General features: G+C 31.0%; 2 protein-coding genes across 2 annotated transcripts; one reads left to right on the top strand and one right to left on the bottom strand.

The window, feature by feature from the left end:
- The first annotated feature begins 1,936 nt into the window (after window positions 1-1,936).
- Window positions 1,937-4,928, top strand: LOC145102676 (uncharacterized). The gene is made up of 4 exons (XM_079040131.1): window positions 1,937-2,194; window positions 2,656-2,914; window positions 2,996-3,190; window positions 3,270-4,928. Exons 1-4 carry the CDS (start codon window positions 2,085-2,087, stop codon window positions 3,663-3,665), a joined length of 960 nt encoding a protein of 319 aa, XP_078896257.1. The 5' UTR covers window positions 1,937-2,084; the 3' UTR covers window positions 3,666-4,928.
- On the bottom strand, window positions 3,979-5,173 carry LOC145102677 (Rubredoxin-like superfamily protein). The gene is made up of 4 exons (XM_079040132.1): window positions 4,726-5,173; window positions 4,569-4,627; window positions 4,351-4,468; window positions 3,979-4,265 (listed from the first exon to the last, which is right to left on the bottom strand). The coding sequence occupies exons 1-4, from the start codon at window positions 5,151-5,153 to the stop codon at window positions 4,187-4,189; spliced, it is 684 nt and encodes a 227-aa protein (XP_078896258.1). The 5' UTR covers window positions 5,154-5,173; the 3' UTR covers window positions 3,979-4,186.
- Between the last annotated feature and the right edge of the window lie 16,788 nt (window positions 5,174-21,961).

The following is a 21,961-nucleotide window of genomic DNA, read 5'->3' as shown; positions in this document are numbered from 1 at the left end:
TATTCAACTTGTATGTTATCCTTGTATATACTCAACTGTTGAAGAATATTGAATTTTTTTAGAAAAGTAATCAAATTCGAGTAATTAAACTATTTCCATAATTATACGGTTATTGAAGATGACAGTTTAAATAAATTGTGATTAACACTATGACTAATATAACCTTTCACCTTAAGTATTATTGATTTTTTAATTATGTTAAATATTTAATTAATTTAATCCCAAAAATTCTCTCTAATAAATAAATGTTTTTTTGTCACTTGTTACATTCTCATTCAATTTACCAAATGTAATTTTGTAGTTATTTTGAATTAATTTTTTTTCCACATGCCATTTTATGTAATAAATGAATTAATTTTTTCCACATAATATTTTAATATAATAATTACAATAAATGTAGTAATAAATTGATATTAATCTACTCTAATAAATGAAGGTTTTTTTTGCCACTTGTCACATTCTCATTTATTTTGCCACATGTCATTTTGTGGTTATTTTGAATTAATTTTATTCCACATGTAATTTTATAGTTTTCCTATTTTATTAAAGTCCATATGTTATTTAAATTTAATAATAAATGCATATCAATTTCATTAATGGACTTTCCTTATAATTTCAAAATTACTAAAATAAAATCTCATTAATTTACTTTGGTTATTTATCTAATTTATTTGTTTAAATTTAAAAAAGAAAAAAAACACTTTAATTTTAATATTTTAATATTTTTCTTATTTTTCTTATAAATTTAAATTTCTCAAATGTTTATATATATTTAATTATTTTAAATACACTCATGTAATACATGGGGCTGACACCTAGTTTCATTAATAAACTTACATTTTAATTTCAAAATTCTCAAAAGTAAAGCCCATTAGTTTCTTTTCTTTATTTAAATTATTTGTTTAAATTTAAAAGATAAAAAAATATTTCATTAAACTAAATCATTAATTTTTTTTTTTTTTATAAATTCAAAGTTCTCAAATATTTTGACATTTATATATAACTTTTTTTTTTAAATTAACTCATGTAATATATAGGTCTTACAACTAATACATATGATTTGACTATAATTCATTCTCATATAATATTTTTTAGAATTGTGTTTAAATCGGCTGAGTTTCCACATAATATCAAATGCATACAAGCAAATCTTGCGTCTTACTCTAGCTAGCTTGTTGTTGCTTTTTAAAGTTAGTATTCTACTATTCTATATATTTTCAATACTTTTTAAGCTATGATCATCTGCTTCATGCATCTTTCACCTTATATGAAGTTACATATGTTTTATAGAAGTGTAAAAAGTGTAAAAAAGGATGTATTTTCAATATTATTATTAAGCAATATCAAGGGTGAAAAATTAATGTTACGTAAAATTACATGGTAATTTGTTTGAGTTGTGAGGTTTTTGTATACTTGACCGGTCAATTATGTCATAAGTTCCAAATGGAACAAAGAACATAATAAACATGTTATATCATAGTGGGTGTCAATGACTAAATGAAAAAAAAAAATTAATAAAAATCATGACTTAGTGGCTTATTTAGCACTATTATAATTTTGATGGCTAAACCGGGACATTTTTGCGACTTTGATAATAGTGCTAAATAAGCCAGAGGTATGCATGCATACTGAATTTTTGAGACTTTGATAAAATTAAATTTCGATTATAAAAATCATGACTTAGTGGCTTATTAAAGTCAAAAACTCTTATCTCTATAGGACATTTTTGAGACTTTGATACACCAACATACTGAATTTGAAATCCAAAATAGGACCATTTCGTCACATCCAAAAAATTGGATCATTTACTTATATAATTGGCTATTTTTATGAATATCTGAATTTATATTGTCTTTTAATAATCATTTTTGTTTTAGTTAGTATAAATCATAATCCTTAAATAATTAGACCATGCATATTCACCGGGGCAACGCGGAAGTTGGTGGTTGCATGGATGCCTTGTCTCTCTCTCCTCCTCAAATTCAAATCATCCTCACCCCTCTTTCTCTCTCTCTCAAGAAGTAGAGATTAAAGCCAATTTCATAATCGAAATTTAATTTTATTTGATCTCATCGATCGATGCAATGGATAAATCAGAGAAACAGGATAAAAGGGAGAGAGCCAAGGAGCGTAGAGAGAAACGTCGTCAAGAGATCTCTCTAATCCGTTCGATTCCTTATTCAGATCACCAGAGGTATGCATGCATAATGCATTTCCTCTTCATACTCGTTAGTATTTCTCTCACATTTTGGATTGACAACGAACTCCTCAAAATTTGCTAACGATTAATCTAATCGTTGAAATATGTTGATGCTGCATATCTTTTGATGATTTTGACTTTAAAGGTAAAATAGGAACCGAATCATTGATTTGAATTTGTTAATCGCTTGGAATAAAACATAAGTTTTCTGGAATCAAATCAAAATGTATTCGAAAACCAGAATTTGCAACAGCTTTCAAGGATTCAATGAAATCTAATTACGTTAACCTAAATTGAAGAGATCTATGACTTTTTACTGCATTTTCGTTTACCTTTTTAATCAGTGATTCTCTTTTGACATGATGAATTCCTGAGGTATAATAGAAACTTGTCCATTCAGATCTCGTATAATGTTTTACAATTTCTTTTCTTATGGAGTGTAATTGTTACTTTAGATGGTGGTCTGCGGATACTATAGCAGTGGTGACAGGAGCAAATCGAGGAATTGGATTTGAAATTGCACACCAACTTGGATTACATGGATTAACAGTCGTTCTTACTTCAAGAGAAACTGCTGTGGGTGAAGAAGCAGCAAAAGTCCTACAAGAAGGTGGCTTAAAAGTTGTATTCCATCAACTCGATGTTATCGATCATGAATCTATCAATACATTTTGCAAATGGATAAAAGACAACTATGGTGGTATAGATATTCTGGTAAAAATCTTTTCATTTTGCTAGAATTGAATATCTTAAAATCTTCGTCACATGTGGTTATTATGAGTGCAAACTTTGCAGATAAACAATGCAGGATTCAATCATAATGTTGGGTCAGAGAATTCCGTTGAACTTGCTGAAAAAGTCATCGCCACCAATTATTTTGGCACAAAAAATATGATTAAAGCTGCAATCCCATTGATGAGGCCTAATAATGCAGGTGCTCGGATTGTTTCAGTGAGTTCACGATTGGGTCGACTTAATGGCAGGAAAAATGTACGTGTAATTTCTTTACCTAATTATTTAAAATTTATAATTATACTTTTATAATTTATTTTATAAAATTTGATATTAGAGGATTTCTAATGACGAATTGAGACAACAACTAGAAGATGTAGAGTCACTATCCGAGGAGAAGATAGATGCAATGGTGAACAAGTTTTTAGAGCAAGTGAAAGATGGAAGTTGGACTTCTGGAGGGTGGCCACAAAACAATACAGATTACGCACTCTCAAAACTGGCAGTCAATGCACACACAAGGCTGGTTGCCCGGGAACTTTCGGGCAGACCTGAAGGTGAGAAGATTTATATCAACTGCTACTGCCCGGGTTGGGTCAAGACTGCTATGACCGGTTGGGCAGGGCAGGTTACTACTGAAGAAGGAGCTGATACAGCTTTGTGGCTTTCTTTGCTTCCGGATATGCGTATTAGTGGCAAATTCTTTGCTGAAAGGCGTGAGATACATTTCTGATACGAGTTTTTTTTTTAATTTTATTAAAAATATTATTGTAAACATAGAAGATAATCATTTTTTTTTAATTATAGCTAGGCATTGTTTTTTGTATGTTGTGATATTGATATGATTTCCTTTTCTATGTTTCAAGTTTTTTTTTCAACAAATGAAATGAAACTAGATTCTAGTTCAAATATGAAACTTGAAGGATTCCGACAAAACTGAATTCCGTGTCCCTCTGGCAACCAAACACACCAAGGAATGGAATCTCAAATTCCAATTCTGTTAGGTGATAAGGGGTGTGTATGTTTTTTCAGATAAATATACAGAGTAGAGAAGTATGTGATGCCTGCTTTATATTTCTCTAGACTTTCTTTATAAATGGTACAGTTTTAATATATGAATTTTGTAGATGAATAAAACCAGATTGTACAAATATAAATGACATGAAGAAGAGTTCTTGGAGGAAATCAGAATCTACAAATCTGAAATCGGATTACAGTACTTTTCGGGCAACGTACCAATTTTGGGCAAAAGTATTAGAAAGTGCTGTTGAGGTAGAAGTACAAGCCAACAAGCGCAACGACTCCGACAGCGATTGCAATTGGTAATGCTTTCCTGATGAAAATAGGATAAAAAGCCATTGATGATTATATGTGTGTGTGTTTTTTAGCTTTATATGTGTTTTACGTTTAGGAATTACCCGATGGATTCATCTCTCTTGAGTTCAGCTTTCCTTGCCTTTCTAACATCTGTTGAATTCGCATTTTTTGTCACCGGAGGTGTGTATTCCCTGAATCGTCGTTTCGGGGCACCACAAACTGCAATCAATTCAAATTTCAAACATTTACATTAATTCTTTTTCCTGAAGTTCGGAAGATTTATAAGTTGTATATGCAGAATTAGTTTAGAGTTTGATACCTGGGCAGAAGTATTTATCAGGGAGCTTTTCAAAGGGGGTTTTATCGCTATAGATGTACCTGCATCCCTCAAACACAAACACAAATGAAATTCACAGCGAAATTCGATCAAACATAGATATAGGAAATAGAAATTCGACAGCAATCGGGAGAATTACCCGCAGTCTCGGCAAATGTAAGCTTGTTTGGAGGCAGCTCGCATGGCGAATTTGGGTGCGGCTGAGGGCTGATGGCGGGGAAGCAGTAATTGAAGGGAGGGTGAGAGATAGAATGATGATTTCAGTGCTAGCTGGTTGGATGGCCGGTGGAGGCCGACATTGCTGCCGCCTGCCGGAGATAGAGTAGAAGGTGAAGGTGTTGATCTGGTGGTTGGTAGCCTGAGTGGCGTCTGGAGAGCCATTGTTTTGGATGAGATAGATGCATGTAATCTTGGTAGTGGTTGTTGTATAGGCTTTTGGTGGGAAAGCGTGGACGCCATACTCCCCACATAATTGAATGCGCCAAAACGTTTTGCTTTTTTCTTTCTTTTTTTTTTTCGTGTTTTCTGTATGCTTCTTGAATGTCTTTTTAAGGAAAAAGATGGCATTTGTCTTAAATTTTTATTATTTAAAAAAAATGTTCAAGTTTGTTAGTAGTCACTAGTCATTATAGTCTAGGGTTTTATGTGATATTTTGATAAGAAAAAAATATATTAAAAGTGCACTTTTGTAACACAAAGAATGAAAACATGGCAAGAAAGATATTAGAGTGTGTTGTTATTTTTTTTTATCAACATAGGATAGACTTCAAGGTATAAAAACACATGAGTCTATGTCTAGCTTATTTGGGATACTAATATATCAAAGAGACATTCAGATAGATTAAACTAGATGTGTTGAGCTATAAGGTTAGAGGTCTCATATCAAGTTAATTAGGCTCTAATATCAAGTTAATTAGACTTCTCTTTCAAAAAAAAGTTAATTAGACTTGTATATAATATATAGAGTATTAGATGTTCTATCTAAATGAGTTCTTAAGGGGAGAGAGAGAGAGAGAGAGAGAGAGAGAGAGAGAGAGAGAGCACATGTAACAAATATAGATATATGAGAATAGATCTAGGCGATGTGAGTCACTAATATTCATGAAGTAGAAATTAGTTTTTTAGTAACAGAGTTACTTACTTAATTAAAAACTTCGGTGCTTGTTTTTAAGAGGTAAAATGTTTGCACTTTGCAGACCACATCCATAAAAGAAAAAGAGAATCAAACGTTTACAGTCTGCAAGAAGAAAGCAGTTTGTTCTTTAAAATCAGCAGACCGCTAAAATAAAGTGATTTTTAAACTTGAAGAGCTTTTTTTCAATTAACTTTATTAATAGTTAATAGGTAAAAAATCAAATTCAAAACAATATTCATGTATGAAGAGAATCAATCAATTGATTCAAACCATTTTAAAAAAGTACAGAAAATGCTATCTATGAAAAAATTCATGAAACCATCTATAGGAAATCATCTTTAAGAAGTGCTAATTGCAAAAAACTATATGCATGAAACCATCTATGGAAAAATTTAAGGGAAAATGAAACAACGGCCCTACTATGTATTTCGATTTACCCTTTCAATCCCTAAAGTTTTTTTCGTGCCTTTTAAGGGAACAAACTGTTTAATGACCTGTTCATTTACTCCCTTTAACTTTTTTTTAACCGGTTAAAAGCGCCACATAAGCAAGTTAATCCAGCTCAGTTATGACTTGGAGTAAACGACGACGTTTTAGACATGACACAACATAAACCAGCTCACAATCGAGTTGGAACATACGACGTCATTTTGAATATAACCCTTAGGGAGCAAGTTTCAGCTTATTCATTGCCCGAAGTGGTTATAAAACGCATGTTGGTGTAACGCCCTGGTTCTCAGGTATTGTTTAAATAAGATTTATTGGGTTAAGCTCTACGCGACGAGTTGGTTGGCCTACTCGTCGGGTAGCAGCGGGGTAGGATCGCGTGTTAAGTGACCTACTCAACGAGTCCATATTGAGACTCGACGAGTAGGAGCTGGCAGATGAAACCCTAAATCTCAGGGTTTGCACCTCTATTTAAAGGAGCCTCAGCCTCCTTTGGCCTATTTGCAGTCTTTAAGAGCTCCTTAAAACCCTAATACGCGTGTGTGTGCCCATTGTGTATTTGAAGCTTGAAAAGAGGATCTTTGGAGGGAGAAGGCTTGGAGGAGAAGGAGATTGGAGCAAGTAGAATGTGGGAATCAACACTTATCTCAGTTATCATCTTCTGGAGGTAACCAAATCGCCTTTTTCCTTGTGAATCTCTTCTATTGGTTGAGTTTTAGGGTTTTTGGTGAGATATTAAGTTGGAAAGATGAGCTATGGGCTAGATCTGAGGTTGTAACTTCAGACCTGGACCCTCCTTGGATTCTAGAAGCATAAAGTTACAGTTTTGGTCATGATCTCTTGAGCATGAAGCTCCATTAAGAACTTAAAATAGGCATTTAGAGCCTTTATAGCCATGCATGCAAGTAAAGTTTGCAACTTTACGTGATAAGCATGCCCTAGAAGCTTGGATCTGTGATTTGGAGCCGATGCATGGCTCAAAACAAGTCTGTATGGAAAAAAGACTGAATGGACTCGGCGAGTCGCAAAGTTGACTCGGCGAGTCACATGAAGATGGCCGTGAACTCGACGAGTTGGATGAACAACTCGGCGAGTCCGATGAAAATTACCATAAGACTCGACGAGTTGAAGAACAACTCAGCGAGTCGGATGAGTTTTCCCTAGGATATGTATGCGTGTGTATTCGTCGAGTTAGAAGGAGGGAACTCGACGGGTGGCCTTAAAGTTTGAACGAGAATCGAAGGAACTCGACGAGTCACCCCGATGACTCGGCGAGTTGGAATGTGCTTCAAGGAACTTGGCGGGTAGCCGAGGGTACTCGGTGAGTTGGGGTCCACATGGACTGTTGACCTTGACTGAGGACTTTGACTTTGACCAGGAGTTGACTGGTGGGTCATGGAGTACCTTATAAAGTTAAGGACTTATGAGTATATTGTACTATGATCATAGGTGTTGGAGCCTGTGTCAAGTGATCCGAGAGTTGGAGTTTATTTTCCGAGTCAACATCTGCAAGGTGAGTTATCCTCACTATATCGATAGGGTCTACGGCACCAAGGCCGACCCTTTAGTTGTTATTGTTCTGGTATGCTACATGTGGTTATGATCTGTTAGATCGGAATCAGGGTAGACAGTATGTTATGCTCTTATGATCCATAAGGATTGGTATGTTAGTGACCTGCTAGGTCGGTACTCTAGTTACAAGAGAATTCTATGATTGATGATCGGTGAGATAGACAGGGGCGGAGCCAGGATTTAGAAATAAGAGGGGCTGAGAGCCTTGCATCACAATAATATATTAAAACACAATGTTATATACGAATAAAATAATAGGTCTATAATTTTAAAAGAAAAAATCACAAAAAATTAATTTTTTTCTCTACTAACCTAAATCTTCAAAAACATAGCTGGAAACAATTTGTTAATTGAAAATTAACCTCGTTAACGAATAAAAGTAACTACGAACGGCAACATTGTATCATAATAATATATTAAAACATAATGTTATATACAAATAAAGTAATAGGTACACAATTTTAAAAGAAAAAATCGCAAAGAATTAAAAATTTGTCTCTGTTAATCTAATCTTCAAAAGTATAGCCGAAAATAATTTATTAACTGGAAATTAACCTCCTCAATGAATAAAAATAACTACAAATTGTCTTGAAATCTTGATGAATAATCGATTAAAAATATTATTTATAAACAAAGGGCTACTTACTAATTAAAATTATTATCAATTACAAATTACTAAAAAACTAGATGTAATAAAAATTAAATGTTACCTTGATTAATTACCATAAGGGTAGAAAAAGAAAGAGACCAGTCTTTAAAGTCCTCGTTTAATTAAAAGGAGATATGGTATATGTATCTTTGTGGCTAGGTTTAATTCTAAACGCCATAACCGCCCGTTATGCACTTATGCCAATTAAATTAAAATAAGATATTACTTGGGATTCTGTGGTTATAATTTATTAGATTAACAAATCATAAGGGCGCTTATCAATTTAGACAGTTTATATTATTATATGGCCTTATAAATTAAATGGTGTTCTAATGAGCTTTGAGTATATATATCAAACAAATATTTATATTGGAGGGGGCTCGGCATCCGGCAGCCCCTCCATTCCCTCCGCCACTGGAGATAGATATGTTTGATGTTTGTATATGTCAGTATATGATAGTTATGCGCACATGGTTATTTGCTTGTTGGTTGGGTTGAGGCGGTCCTGCTTTGTGCTGAAGGCCAACATACCCAATGAGCGGTCCAGGGAGACTGCATGCCCACATGGCAGACCAGTCATGCCAAAGGCTCAGGATAGATTCAGATAGACTGTAGGCCCAGTAGGACGATCCAGTCAGGTCGATGGCCAGTATGCATGTTGATTGATTGATTGTTACTGATATGGCATTGTCAGTGTGGTATTGGTATTTTAGGGGTAGTTCACTAAGCCCTCGGGCTTACAGTTTTCAATTTATTGTTTCAGGTACTTCAGGAGATCATGGCAAGGCGAAGGCGTGACCGTACCACTCCTCATCCTTATGTTATGATTTTGGGACACTCTGTGGATATTGATTTGAAAACATTTTTGTAAACGATGCTATTGATTTTTATTTATGATTGAAAAAGTTTAATTTGGCGTAAAATTTATGGATGTTACAGTTGGTGCCCTAAAACAATCACAACCACTAACTTTGTTGCCCTAAATTCGCAAAGCAAATCGTACTATAAGTAAGACAAAGATGCCTTCTGTTACGTCGCCACACAATAGTTGGTCCTTAAAAGATCGGTGTCACATACCAACGAACAACTCTATTGCAGGCGATCCACAAGACATCCAGATCACTATTCTCCAACTTTAGCTTGAGGTTTCCCTTATCAAGGAGGAATTCAATGTAGATCAGCGTCAGGTCAGGTAAAGTCTTCTTCAGGAGATGGATTACATGAATCGTGAGGTCGATGATATTAGGGTAGGGCTATTGGAGGTGTCCCATTTGATTGACGACCTGAGGAATCATTTTTATTCACTCCAACCAACGTATGTTATGGCATCGACTGACATAGCTAAAATGAAGAAGATGCTTTTTGTTACAAGTTTATTCGGAGTGGTCATTGTTGTGGGAGTGGTGGCAGCTTACAAATGGTTCTAATGAAGGGTAGTTTCTTTTCTTTTTTGTGGTTTTGGTCTTTGGGTGTTAAGTCTTAGTGTTTTGGTGTAAGTTGATAGTATAGTTATGGTTTTCTTGTTTTGGTATGGTAGATATTGTGTTGTATGTGGATGCCAAATATGGAAGCTACTCTTTTGGATGTCTTTTTCAATATCTAGAAACCACATCATGAATGGTATTATGTAGGATTATGTACTTAAAATGGACTTATAAAACCCAGATGAATGCAAATGAATATTATGGTTATATACACATTTTCCCTTTATTTTAGTATATGTCAACACATGTTGTAGGACCCAAAGGTAGAACTAGTTCATGTATGTTGCTTTATTTTAAGGAAAACAATATTGTTATATATATATATATATATATATATATATATATATATATATATATATATATATATATATATATATATATATATATATATATATAGATTTTGGACCACATGTTGTAAATGTTTAAGGAAAAAATTGTTTTATATGACCACATGTTGTAAAGGTTTAAGGGAAAAAGTTTATGTTTTATATGCCACAATGGGACATCAGGTCCCTCAATCCCCACGACTTGTACATACCAATAACTGAATAAATTAAGCACTTACATGGCTAGAAAGTCGCCAAAACAAGAAAAAAAAACAAAAGGAATATATTTTTTGTTTCTTATTAGAAGGGATTATATTCAATACCATACGTGTGACAACATTGGTAAGGCAAAATAAGGAAAAAAAAAACCCTACATGGGCCACAACTATGAGATGCACTTATTCTTAATTGATAATTGAATGGGCAATTAAGGAAAGTATTTATACTAACGTCTCAAATAAACATTTAAAAAGCAATACAAATTACATAAACACCCTTCTCTATAACAACCTTTCAACACATTCCATTAAAAGCAAATGAAATTACATAAATACCCCTCCCCATACACTACATCCACATTAATCCACATCCATAGGCTTTGATGCACTCCTACCTTCACCTTCAATTTTTTTTCCTAACTTCATTTAAGGATTATTTCGGAATTTTTCCTCTCCTTTGGTTGTTCCATTTTACCAAATTGCACTTCATGCTCATTAATCCTAACATCTTGACCACTAGCATTAGCCATTGCAACATCTTCCCCATCAACATCAGTCATTGCAACATCCTCCCCATTTATTTCCATGTTCACTGACTCTTGTGTTGGTCTCACACCTTGTGTTTTCCTACCATTAGTTTTAGGAGTCCTTTCAACTTGAGGACAAGTGATCTTGTTGTGTCCTTTCTGTTTGCATATACCATATCATACAGATTTCCCAGCCTTTGATATAGTGTGTCTACCAGGCCTTTCTCAACCATCTCTTTTTCTCGTCATAGTAGTTCTGCCATACATTCTTCTTTTAATTGGGGGCAAAGGAGGGATTTTGTTTGTAGATTGCCACATGTTCATTCCATTCATCCCATGCATGGGCTCTTTATAAGTATTATGGCATAATGTTGCAAAGTACATTTTGTCGACATGTGCCTGATAATGTGTAGTGTTTAAGAATGATAATGTTGCAACCTGATTGCACACAACCATACCCATTCAATTACCACAACCTGCATGTACATTCCCTCTTTTGGACATCAACAACATAAGACTGATCTAGGTTTCTTGTTTCAAACTTCATCACCCCACAAGAAATAACTTGTCAATACCTAAATTTAGTAACAACAGTTAACTATAACTCAAAGTTGTGAAAATTATTCATTCAATAATATAGTTAATGGCATACCTTTGCTTCCTCTTTAACAAATTCAACTTGTCCATGATGTTAGGACATAAATTTAAACGATCCCATCCTTATCCCTTAAGTTGCATTTTGACCATCCTTTGCATGACATAAATATGAATATCCTCTAACATACTGATAATAGGTTTCTTCCTAGCATCCATTATAACACTATTGAAGCTTTCTGAGTATCAATTCTTCACAGATTCACAACCTTGGTGAACTTTGAAGAAAGTCAAAGACCATGTCCTCAAATCCCTCTCCATAAGATGCACAAAGGCAGCAATATTCTCCACAAATTCACAACCTTGGTGAACTTTCAAACCTCATGCCTAACACAGGTTGTTGCTCTTTCCAGGGTTACTCTTCATTGAAAATATTTGGCAAATTAGTATCAACATCAACCTCATCATCTTCATTCTCCCTTATGCCATCGTTAGCAGTTTCACCTTCACCTACACTGTCACTCATCTCACAGTCTGGCTTATTATATTTTTTGAAAAAATAAGGGTTATCATTATCATTTGTATGCACTGTCTCATCTGCTTCACCATCATCGTGGGCATCATCAAAAACTTCTTCATAATTAGTATTAACCACCTCCTATCTTTCTTCATCCAACCACTCTTGCATGTTAGTAGTACCAAAATGGTCTACATACAGTGGGAGTACGACACCGCATTCATATGCAATGGATATGAAAGTGGAATAATCAAGTTCATTCCTAATTAACCTCAAACCTTTTGGAAATTTGATATCAAGAAGATAGTAATAAAGTTTCTCACATTTTCTCCTGTGAATCTTTCCATGAATACGTAGCTCGTTCTTGTACATGCATGCGAAAGAAATGTTCTCTAGTCTTTGTGTAGTACCATCGCTATATCGTATGGGGTACCTTTCAAAGATTCCTTGAAAATGCACATCGACAACGACCAGGGCCGACCCATGGGCTTGGGCAAGCTGGGCGACTGCCCCGGGCCCCCAAACGCCAAAGGGACACATAATACTCATTCTCTATTTCTCTTCTATTTTCCGATTTCATTTTTCTGAAATAGCTAGTGGTTCTCTTTCTGAATCGTTTGGTGAATGGTGATTTCGGATTTCGTATGAACTTTGAAGACTGAAGTACAGTCCAATGCTTTGATCTGTGAGTCTAATTTTTTAATATGTGAACTATTTTTCTATTTTGTTAAGAGTATGCAATGGAATATGATTTATTGATTTTGATTAAATAAACTTCTGTAATGTTGCTTTTGTTATGAATGATTAATCAGATTTGAGATTTGAGATAATAAGATATGAAATAAATTTTCTGATTTCTCTGTTTAACTGTTTTTTATGTTCAGATAATAAGATTTGAGATTGCTGAAAGATTATTAACAGCTAAGAAGCAGGTTACAGGCTTACAACCTACAGGTAATTTCTTTTCAAAAAAATTAATCTATTTTCTGTGGTTTTGCTAAATTTCAAATTTTTGATATTTAAAGATTATTTTGTATTATTTATCTTCAAATTTCTCGTTGCTTTGGGATCAAAGGATTGAGGATATAATCTTATAAACAAGTAACAGAAAAGTCAACCGTTGAGCAGCCACATTAGCCATCAGGTAGTCTACTTTGCCTTTATTTTGTTAATTTGTTTTTTGTGAATCTGTGTGATTGTTTGTTATTTTTTATCTGTTAAAAATGTCTCCTAGAAAATATATGTCTGGAAGTGAAAAACGAAAAAAAATGAACAATTTAATAATTCTTAAAAAGATCTATGAATAAGTTTGTAAGAAAAGTAAATTCTTCTAATGTAGAAGATATTGTTAAACATAAAAATGTTTTAGATGAAGAAGATAATGTCATATATGAAAATGTTTCAAATGAAAATGTTGTTTTTGATGATGAAATTACTAATAATGAAGATTTTAATTTCTCTCATGAAAATGTTAGTATTACAAAATGAGAATGAAAATGAAAATGGCATGAATAATAACAATGAACAATTTATTCCACCTTTAGATATAACTAGGCGAATACCCGCGCGTTGCACAGAAGTACCTACATAGTTGAAGTCTTTATAAATATATGTGTTTCTTAATATAACAATAACGTTGTTAAATTTGATATAATAATAAGTATACGAAATTGATATAATATATTGATTATTTTGAATTATATTATAATATATATATATATATATATATATATTAAAACTACATAATCTTAATCGTTTGAATGACCACTACCCGCGAGTTACTCATAAATGAAAATAAAAATAATATATGGTTTAATATTATTTGTTATTGTTAATTAATTTTTTAAAATTTATTTGTTTAATGTTTTAATTTCTATCATTGTAATTATTTGAAACATCAAAAATTGTTTTTTGTTTTTAGAGGTAACAATATAATCGTTAATATAAAGTTAGTTTAACTATTATTATTGTAAGTTATTTTAAGCTACTTTTTTGAAAATTTAAATGATTATAAAAATATCTTTAGAAAATATTTTAGTTAAATTGATATTACAATTTAGTTTTTGCATTTAGCACTACAATTTATCACTTTTAACTATTTACTAAATATTATTTAGGATTTTTAAGTGAAACTGAAATTTGTATTTAAGTTGACTATGTAATGTTATATTTAAATTAACAATTTAAGTATTTTATCCAGATTGTTCAAAGATTGTGGCTTTAAACTGATAATGGTTTACATATAACAACATAATAAATCTAATAGATTAAGTATAATATATTAAAAATTAAAGATATAACTTTATAAATAAAAGTAAAGATATTATTTTAATATTGAAATTTATTTTATTTATGATTACACTTTAGGTTTGGTACTCATTTAACTTTATTAACCAACTTATAATCATTATTAAAAAGACACTACAATTTGTCACTTTTAACTATTTACAAAATATTATTTGCGTGGTTTAAGTTGTACTAAAATTTATATTTAAGTTGGTCATGTAATGTTATATTTAAATTAACAATTTAAGTATTTTATCCAAACTGTTCAAAAGTTATAGCATTAAAATGATAATTGTTTACATACAACAACATTTTAAAATTAATAAATAAAATATAATATGTTAAAAGTTAAAGACATAACTTTATAAATAAAAGTAAAGATATTATTTTAATATTGAAATTTAGTTTATATATAATTACACTTTATGTTTGGTATTTATTTAACATTATTAACCAACGTATAATCATTATTAGAAAGAAATTGAAAATTCATGGGAGTTTCAAATGAATGTGGTGTCTTGGGAGTTTCAAATGCATGAGCTTCAAGGAAAAATGCTAGCTTTATAAGATACTAGGCGAATCCCCGCGCGTTGTGCGGGAATAAAATTATATAGTTAAAATAATAACTTTTACCAAATTATTATTTAATATTTCTAATTTGAAACAAAATGTTAGTAGTAAAGCAGACATATAGTTAACATATTAGTTTTATTAAACATTATAGTTTAATTTTTAAGTCATTGTGATATATACAATTATTTGATAATTTTATAAACCATTTAATATTGTGTAAATTAAATATCAAATGAATGATAATATAACGGGTAACAAAACGTATGAACAAAAATATGAACTGCAACTTTTAGTAACATAAAAATAGAAAAATATCTATTATAACATTTGTATTAAAAAAGATATATATACAACGAATAATAAAAAAATGAAAAATAAACACTATAACTTTTAATAACATAAAAACACTAAAACATCTATTATAACATTTATATTAACTCTTCATATTTAAATCACAAATCTCTTCAAATACATTAATGTTTTTAATGAGCAAAACTTTACAACCTTATAAAAGAAAGGAAAATAAAAAGTTATTAGTGATTACTAATTAATAATCATAAGTTAAAAACTCTTGAGTTGTAACTAATAAATATACATAAATTAGAAAACTCTTGAGTTGTAGTGTGAGTTTCAAATGAATGCGGTACTTGGAAATGTATATTTATTATTATTATTATTATTATTATTATTATTATTATTATTATTATTATTATATTCGTGTAAATAATTGGTTTTGATGCATCATTTTAATCCCTTCAATTATTAAACATAAAGATATTTAAGTATAAATTTATAACATACATAGGTGCATATACATGTTAAACTAATCACATATAATATATATATTTTCGTAAATGTCATATGTAATTCTTGACGTAGTAATATGGATAAATTACTTTCATATGAAGAACATATCATGATAAGTTTATCATAATTACATATCAAATGTTCAAAATTATGTTATCTTTTAAATATTGGCTTTTAAATATGTTGTGTAGGATAACCCAACAAAAATATAATAGAAAATAAACATAATCAAAATAGAAAAACTACAATTAAATAAATAAGAGCATTGGGTAGTTGAATATATAAATAAAGATGTTACATAAACATACATTTAAATCAAAAGAAAAAACTAACATTCATCAACTTTGCTCAAACAAAAAAAACCTATATCTATTTTATGAATCTTCTTTCTTCATTTAACACCATTCAACCATAGAAACTTGATGATAATTCTTCACTAACCTGCAATCAAAATATATTTCATGAAAAAGAAGAATTAGAAAGATATTCCAAGCAAAACATTGATGTTTGGAGAGTCACATTCAAGATTGAGTAATACACACAAATCGCATATAAAGATTAAATGAGAAACTGAATATAAAGAAAGAATAGAAAAGTTTCATTTGTTTTGGTTGAAAGAAAAAATCATATTACAATTACCATCGATGCGACATAACCCATTTCTTCAAATCATCATATTTGGATCGACATAACCCATTTCTTCAAATCATCATATTTGGATGTGAATGCTTCGACTACATGAAAACTTTTGAATCACAATATCTTCAAATCCTTCTTACATGTAAGATTTTATATAACACAAAAGATTTGTCTTTTTATACTAAATTTTTCACTAAATGCTAATTAAACATAATATAAGTTATAAAACTTTTGAGTGTTAAATCATAATTAAGAAAACTTTTGAGTTGCATTAGTTAAAAAAGGGGGTTTCAAATGAATGTGGTTTGAGGAAGTTAAAAAAGGGAGTTTCAAATGCATGAGATTCAAGAAAAAATGCTAGCTTTATAAGTATGTATGATATAGATATAGATATAGATACATATATAGATAGATGATCCTAGTAATTGGAATAATCTTGATAATAACTTAAGAGATATTTTGATTGAAAAATGGCCAATAAGAGAAACAAATTTTATGTATCCTAAAGATAATCTATCTAGACATTTTTTTTATGCTTCTTATACTAGAAAGTTAAGTAATGGTGAGACGAGTGATCGAAAATGGCTAATTTACTCAAAACAAGTTGATAGAGTGTTTTGTTTTTGTTGTAAATTGTTTAAACCTAATAATTATGTTAATAAAATTTCTTTAGCAAATGATGAATTTAATGATTGGAAATGTCTATTTGATAGACTTAACGAACATGAAAATAGTTCCCAACATCTTTTTTGTATGGATTCTTGGGATGAAGTAAAAGCAAGATTGAATAATAATAAAACAATTGATAAAGATTTACAAAATAAAATTTTAACTGAAAAAGAACGTTGGAGGCAAGTTTAAAAAAGAATAATTGTTGTCATTAAATATTTGGCAAAATACAATTTGGCTTTTCGATGTTGTAATGAAAAACTTTTTCAAGAATATAATGGTAATTTTTTGGGAGCAATTCAAATGATGGCAGAATTTGATGTTATAATGTAAAGCATGTTAGACACATAGAAAATCATCAAACTCATATTTATTATTTAGGACACAAAATTCAAAATGAAATTATTTCTATTTTAGCTAATAAAGTTAGAAATTCTATAATTAATATTATAAAAGAATCAAATATTTTTCCGTTATCCTTGATTGCACCCCTGATGTTAGCCATCAAGAACAAATGACTCTAGTTATTCGATGTGTGAACATGTCTAATAATAAAATAAAAGTTGAATTTTTTTTCGAATTTTTGAAAGTAGAAAACACATCAAGTTTATGACTTTTTAATGAGTTATTAACTGCAATTAAATCATATGTAGAGATGTCAACGGGGGCAAACGGGACGGGGAGTGCATCCCCTGCCCCCGCCCCCGAAATGTTCATCATTCCTATCCCCGCCCCCGCCCCCGAATCCCCTTTATTACCCCCACCCCCGCCCCTGATTGATTTTGGGTTGCCTTTTTTTTTGCTAAAAGAAGTTGTTATTTAGGCTACAAGAAACTATTTTTTAAGCAACAAATAATTACTTATAGCAAAATTTTATATGTTAAAAATAAAAAAGTTATGACATCTTAAAAACATTATACTAACAACTTAAAAACATGTTTTTGACGAATTTTGGAAGCTCGAAATCATACTATTGGTTATTATATTTATATAATTAATATATGTAAATATATGTGTAATTTATTAACGGGGTCCCCATGGGGGTTTCAGGACGAGATTGCCTACCCCCGCCCCCATCCCCACCCCCGATATTTTTTTAAAATTTTCCCCAAACGGGACGGAGCCCCCACTGGAACGAGGTCCCACGGGACTTTTTGACATCCCTAATCATATGGTCTTAATGTTGATGATGTAAGAGGACAAGGTTATGATAATGGTTCTAACATGAAAGGAAAACACCAAGGGGTTCAAAAACGATTACTTGAAATTAATCTAAAAACATTGTGTATGTCATGTGCTTGTCATAGTCTTAACCTCACGGTTAGTGATATGACTCATTCTTGTGCTAAATCTATTTCTTTTTTTTTTGAGTTTTGCAACGCATTTTTGTATTATTTTCGGGTTTAACTAAAAGATGGTCGATATTACTTGATAAAGTCCCTAACTTAACGATAAATTTTTTATCTAATACATGTTGGGAGAGTCGAATAAAAAGTGTCAAAGTCATTAGGTTTCAAGCTCCTCATATAAGGGATGCCTTGGTAGAATTATGTTCATCATGTGATGATGCAAAGTCTAAAAATGAAGCTGAAAGTTTAGTTCATGCTATTGAAAGTTATGAATTTTTACTTGGTATGGTAATTTGGTATGATATTTTATTTTCTATAAATAAAGTTAGTAAAAAAATGCAAACCAAAACTTTGTGTATTGATGCCACAATTGATCTATTAAAAAATATGATGACATTTTTTAAAAATTATAGAAATGAAGGTTATGCCCTTAGTATAGATAATGTTAAGGTCATTGCATCGGATATGAATGTTGAACCTATATTCCTAAAAAACGACAAATTATTAGAACAAAACAATTTGATGAAACTAATTGCGAAAATATATTACTATCACCCAAAGAATCATTTAGAATCGAGTATTTTATATATATATATATATATATATATATATATATATATATATATATATATATATATATATATTGTTGATGTGGCAATTGCGTCATTAGAGAGTAGATTTGAGCAATTAACAAACTTTGAAAATATTTTTGGATTTTTATATGATTCAAAAAGGTTAAAGTTATTAGATGAAATTAAACTTAAAAAAAGTTGTACTATTTTTGTAAATAAGTTTACTCATAATGACTTATGTGATGTGGATTTAAATGATTTATTTCGGAACTTAAAGTATTAATAAATACTTTGCCAAATGTTGTTTTGTCATCGATTGAAATTTTAGAGTTTGCCAAAGGTAAAGACTGTTATCAAAATGTTTGTATTGCATATAGAATTCTATTAACCATATATTAACCATACATGTTACTGTAGCATCAGTAGAAAGAAGTTTTTCAAAACTAAAATTATTAAAAAAATTATTTGAGATCATCATTGTCACAAGAAAGATTAAATGGTTTGGCTATGTTATGCATTGAAAAATATTTGTTGGATAATATTGAACTTGATTTTATAATCGATGACTTTGCATTTAAAAAAGCTCGTAAATGTAAGTTTCTTTAGTTTTTTCTTTGTTATGTTTATGTGTTATGGTTCAGAGCATGTTCTGGCCTTTTATTTATTTATTTTTTTATATTAATAGTTGCTAGGTTGTTTGGCTTATGGGACCTGTCTCGAAGCCCTTTTTTCCATAGGTGGGAGTCCCCAGCCTTCAATTGTATTATTTTTTTTAATTCATAAAAATTTCCGGAGATACCACCCTCCTTTACAAGAAAAAAAAATTATAAGGGCCCCAATTTTTTTGCCCCCGGCCCCAAAATGTCTAGGACCGGGCCTAACAACGACGTCGATAACCATGGTTGAAGCAAGAAAATTGATGATTGGAAATGGATGCAGTAGACGCAGATAGTTGATGAAGACGGAGAGAGTGGGTGAAGTGTTGTCGGTACCTCATTAAAAACCCTAACTAAACAAGTCCAGTCGTTACACATGGAAATTTTAAATGATGTGACAATGATGTTACCGGCCAACCCCTTTAATTCTTACAAAATGACCAAATCGACCCGACAAAAAACAATTTGTTCCCTTAAAAGGCATAAAAAACTTTAAGGATTAAAAGAGCAAAATCGAAATACATAGTAGGTCATTGCGTTATTTTCCCAGAATTTAAAGAGATGATTCATAAACAATAAATACAAAAACTAAGATGCATCACCAAAATCCTTGAAGTCATGGGAATCAAATCGATTGAACAAAATTATTTGATATTGTTTGTTATTCCATTGCATGGTTAAAAAGGGTTTGTTGATAACAAAAATGGGTATCAAGTTGGTTGAATAAGATTATCTCATTTGATTAATGAAGTTAATAGCAAACAATTTGAATCGACATTGGCATCATAAGAATTTTGTTTTTCGTAAACTTATTTTATGTTAATATTTATATTAAATAATATAGTTTTATGACTTTTGTATATTTATTAATATGTTTTTACATTTTGAATATATAATGAAGGCTTGAAGCTTTTAAAAATTGAATTGGTTAATCCTAATTAAAATATTAGTTTGGATATAGATTTGAACTTTATGGTTTTAGGCGGATGTATATATAACTTTTAGATTTTGTAAGGACATAAAAATAAGATTTAAAGTTGGAAATAATATAAATGAAATCATGTTTTTGTTTTTTTTATTAGAAAGATCTGCAAATTTAAACAAATGTGAGTCCATGCTGCTCTAATAAGATGACGCACAAACATCATTATTCTTTTTTCCCCGTGATTTTTAATGTTGAAATATGTGCCCCTGGTATAACTGTCTTCTATTATATTCATATATTTTTACAAATTATACATATGTATTGCCCTCACTTTGTCTTTTTTTTTTTTTGCAAATTCTTGAAGGCTTTTTGCGGTTATTATGATTTATCTTTGTACCTTTTGTTTGCTCATCTAGCCTTATTTCTTTTTTCATGTTTTTTTTGTCTTTCCTCATTTATAGGCCCTTGTGATACAATTATTTTTCTCTATATAGAGACACGACTGTCGACATCTACCTCCTTTTATCCCATTATAGTTAGATTCTCGGGTCTGTTGGTTGTGATGGTCTTCTAAAAAAACAAACATTATGTGAGAAGACACGTTTGTGTGTTGTCTGCACAACATAGACGAAAAAGATTATGAAGTGCTTTTTGAAAACAAAAAAACAAACACCACCTTATCATTTAAACCTTGATTTTGAAAATTATGTTTTTCTAAGTACAATTTAACTAAAAGTAAGTTATTTTAACACACTTACACATTCACTTTCATTCCTGGCAATACACATTCACTTTCTTTCATGGCTTCTACAACTAGTGAACTCCATTGGTTCCAAATACTTGTTGAATCCATTTTTGCTCATACACAATGAAGCAATAACTTTATTATTTTGAAAGTCCGACTAAAAGGTGATATAGTTACAAATCCAAACTTATAAAAGAAGAAAACATATTGACAATGATTCCCTTACACGCATATTTAAGTCGGCAAGATTATAACTTCACATTTAGGTTCGAGATTCCACCCAACTGATACCGTAACAAAAACTCTTAGAAAATCACATTTTAACTTTTTAGAAGCAAGTTGGCATAGACAAATCTTTGTTAATTCATTCTCTTTCACATGCCAAAAGCACATCCTAATGCTGTCACTTATCATAAATGCCCACTTTTCACATGGTAGCCAAAGAGCCTAACCCAACCAAAAACACATTAGCACAACAAGAAACATGATAATATCCCAAAATATGCCCACAAACACATAAACATAGTGCTTTACGATTCTCTTGGGCAATTTACCAAACACTTTGTGTGCATTAAGAACCCCAATGTTGTTGTACAAAAACCCACAACAAATGTCAAATAACAATCTAATCAAACATCACACATGTCATAAGACTCGAAAATAAGAACAAGAGTGCAAAAGTCCA

Source organism: Lactuca serriola, chromosome 4, assembly GCF_051521515.1.
Source record: "Lactuca serriola cultivar US96UC23 chromosome 4, Lser_US96UC23_V15, whole genome shotgun sequence".
Classification (NCBI taxonomy): domain Eukaryota; kingdom Viridiplantae; phylum Streptophyta; class Magnoliopsida; order Asterales; family Asteraceae; genus Lactuca; species Lactuca serriola.
Note: the sequence above shows the minus strand (reverse complement) of the source record. Positions and strands in the feature narration are given on the sequence as shown.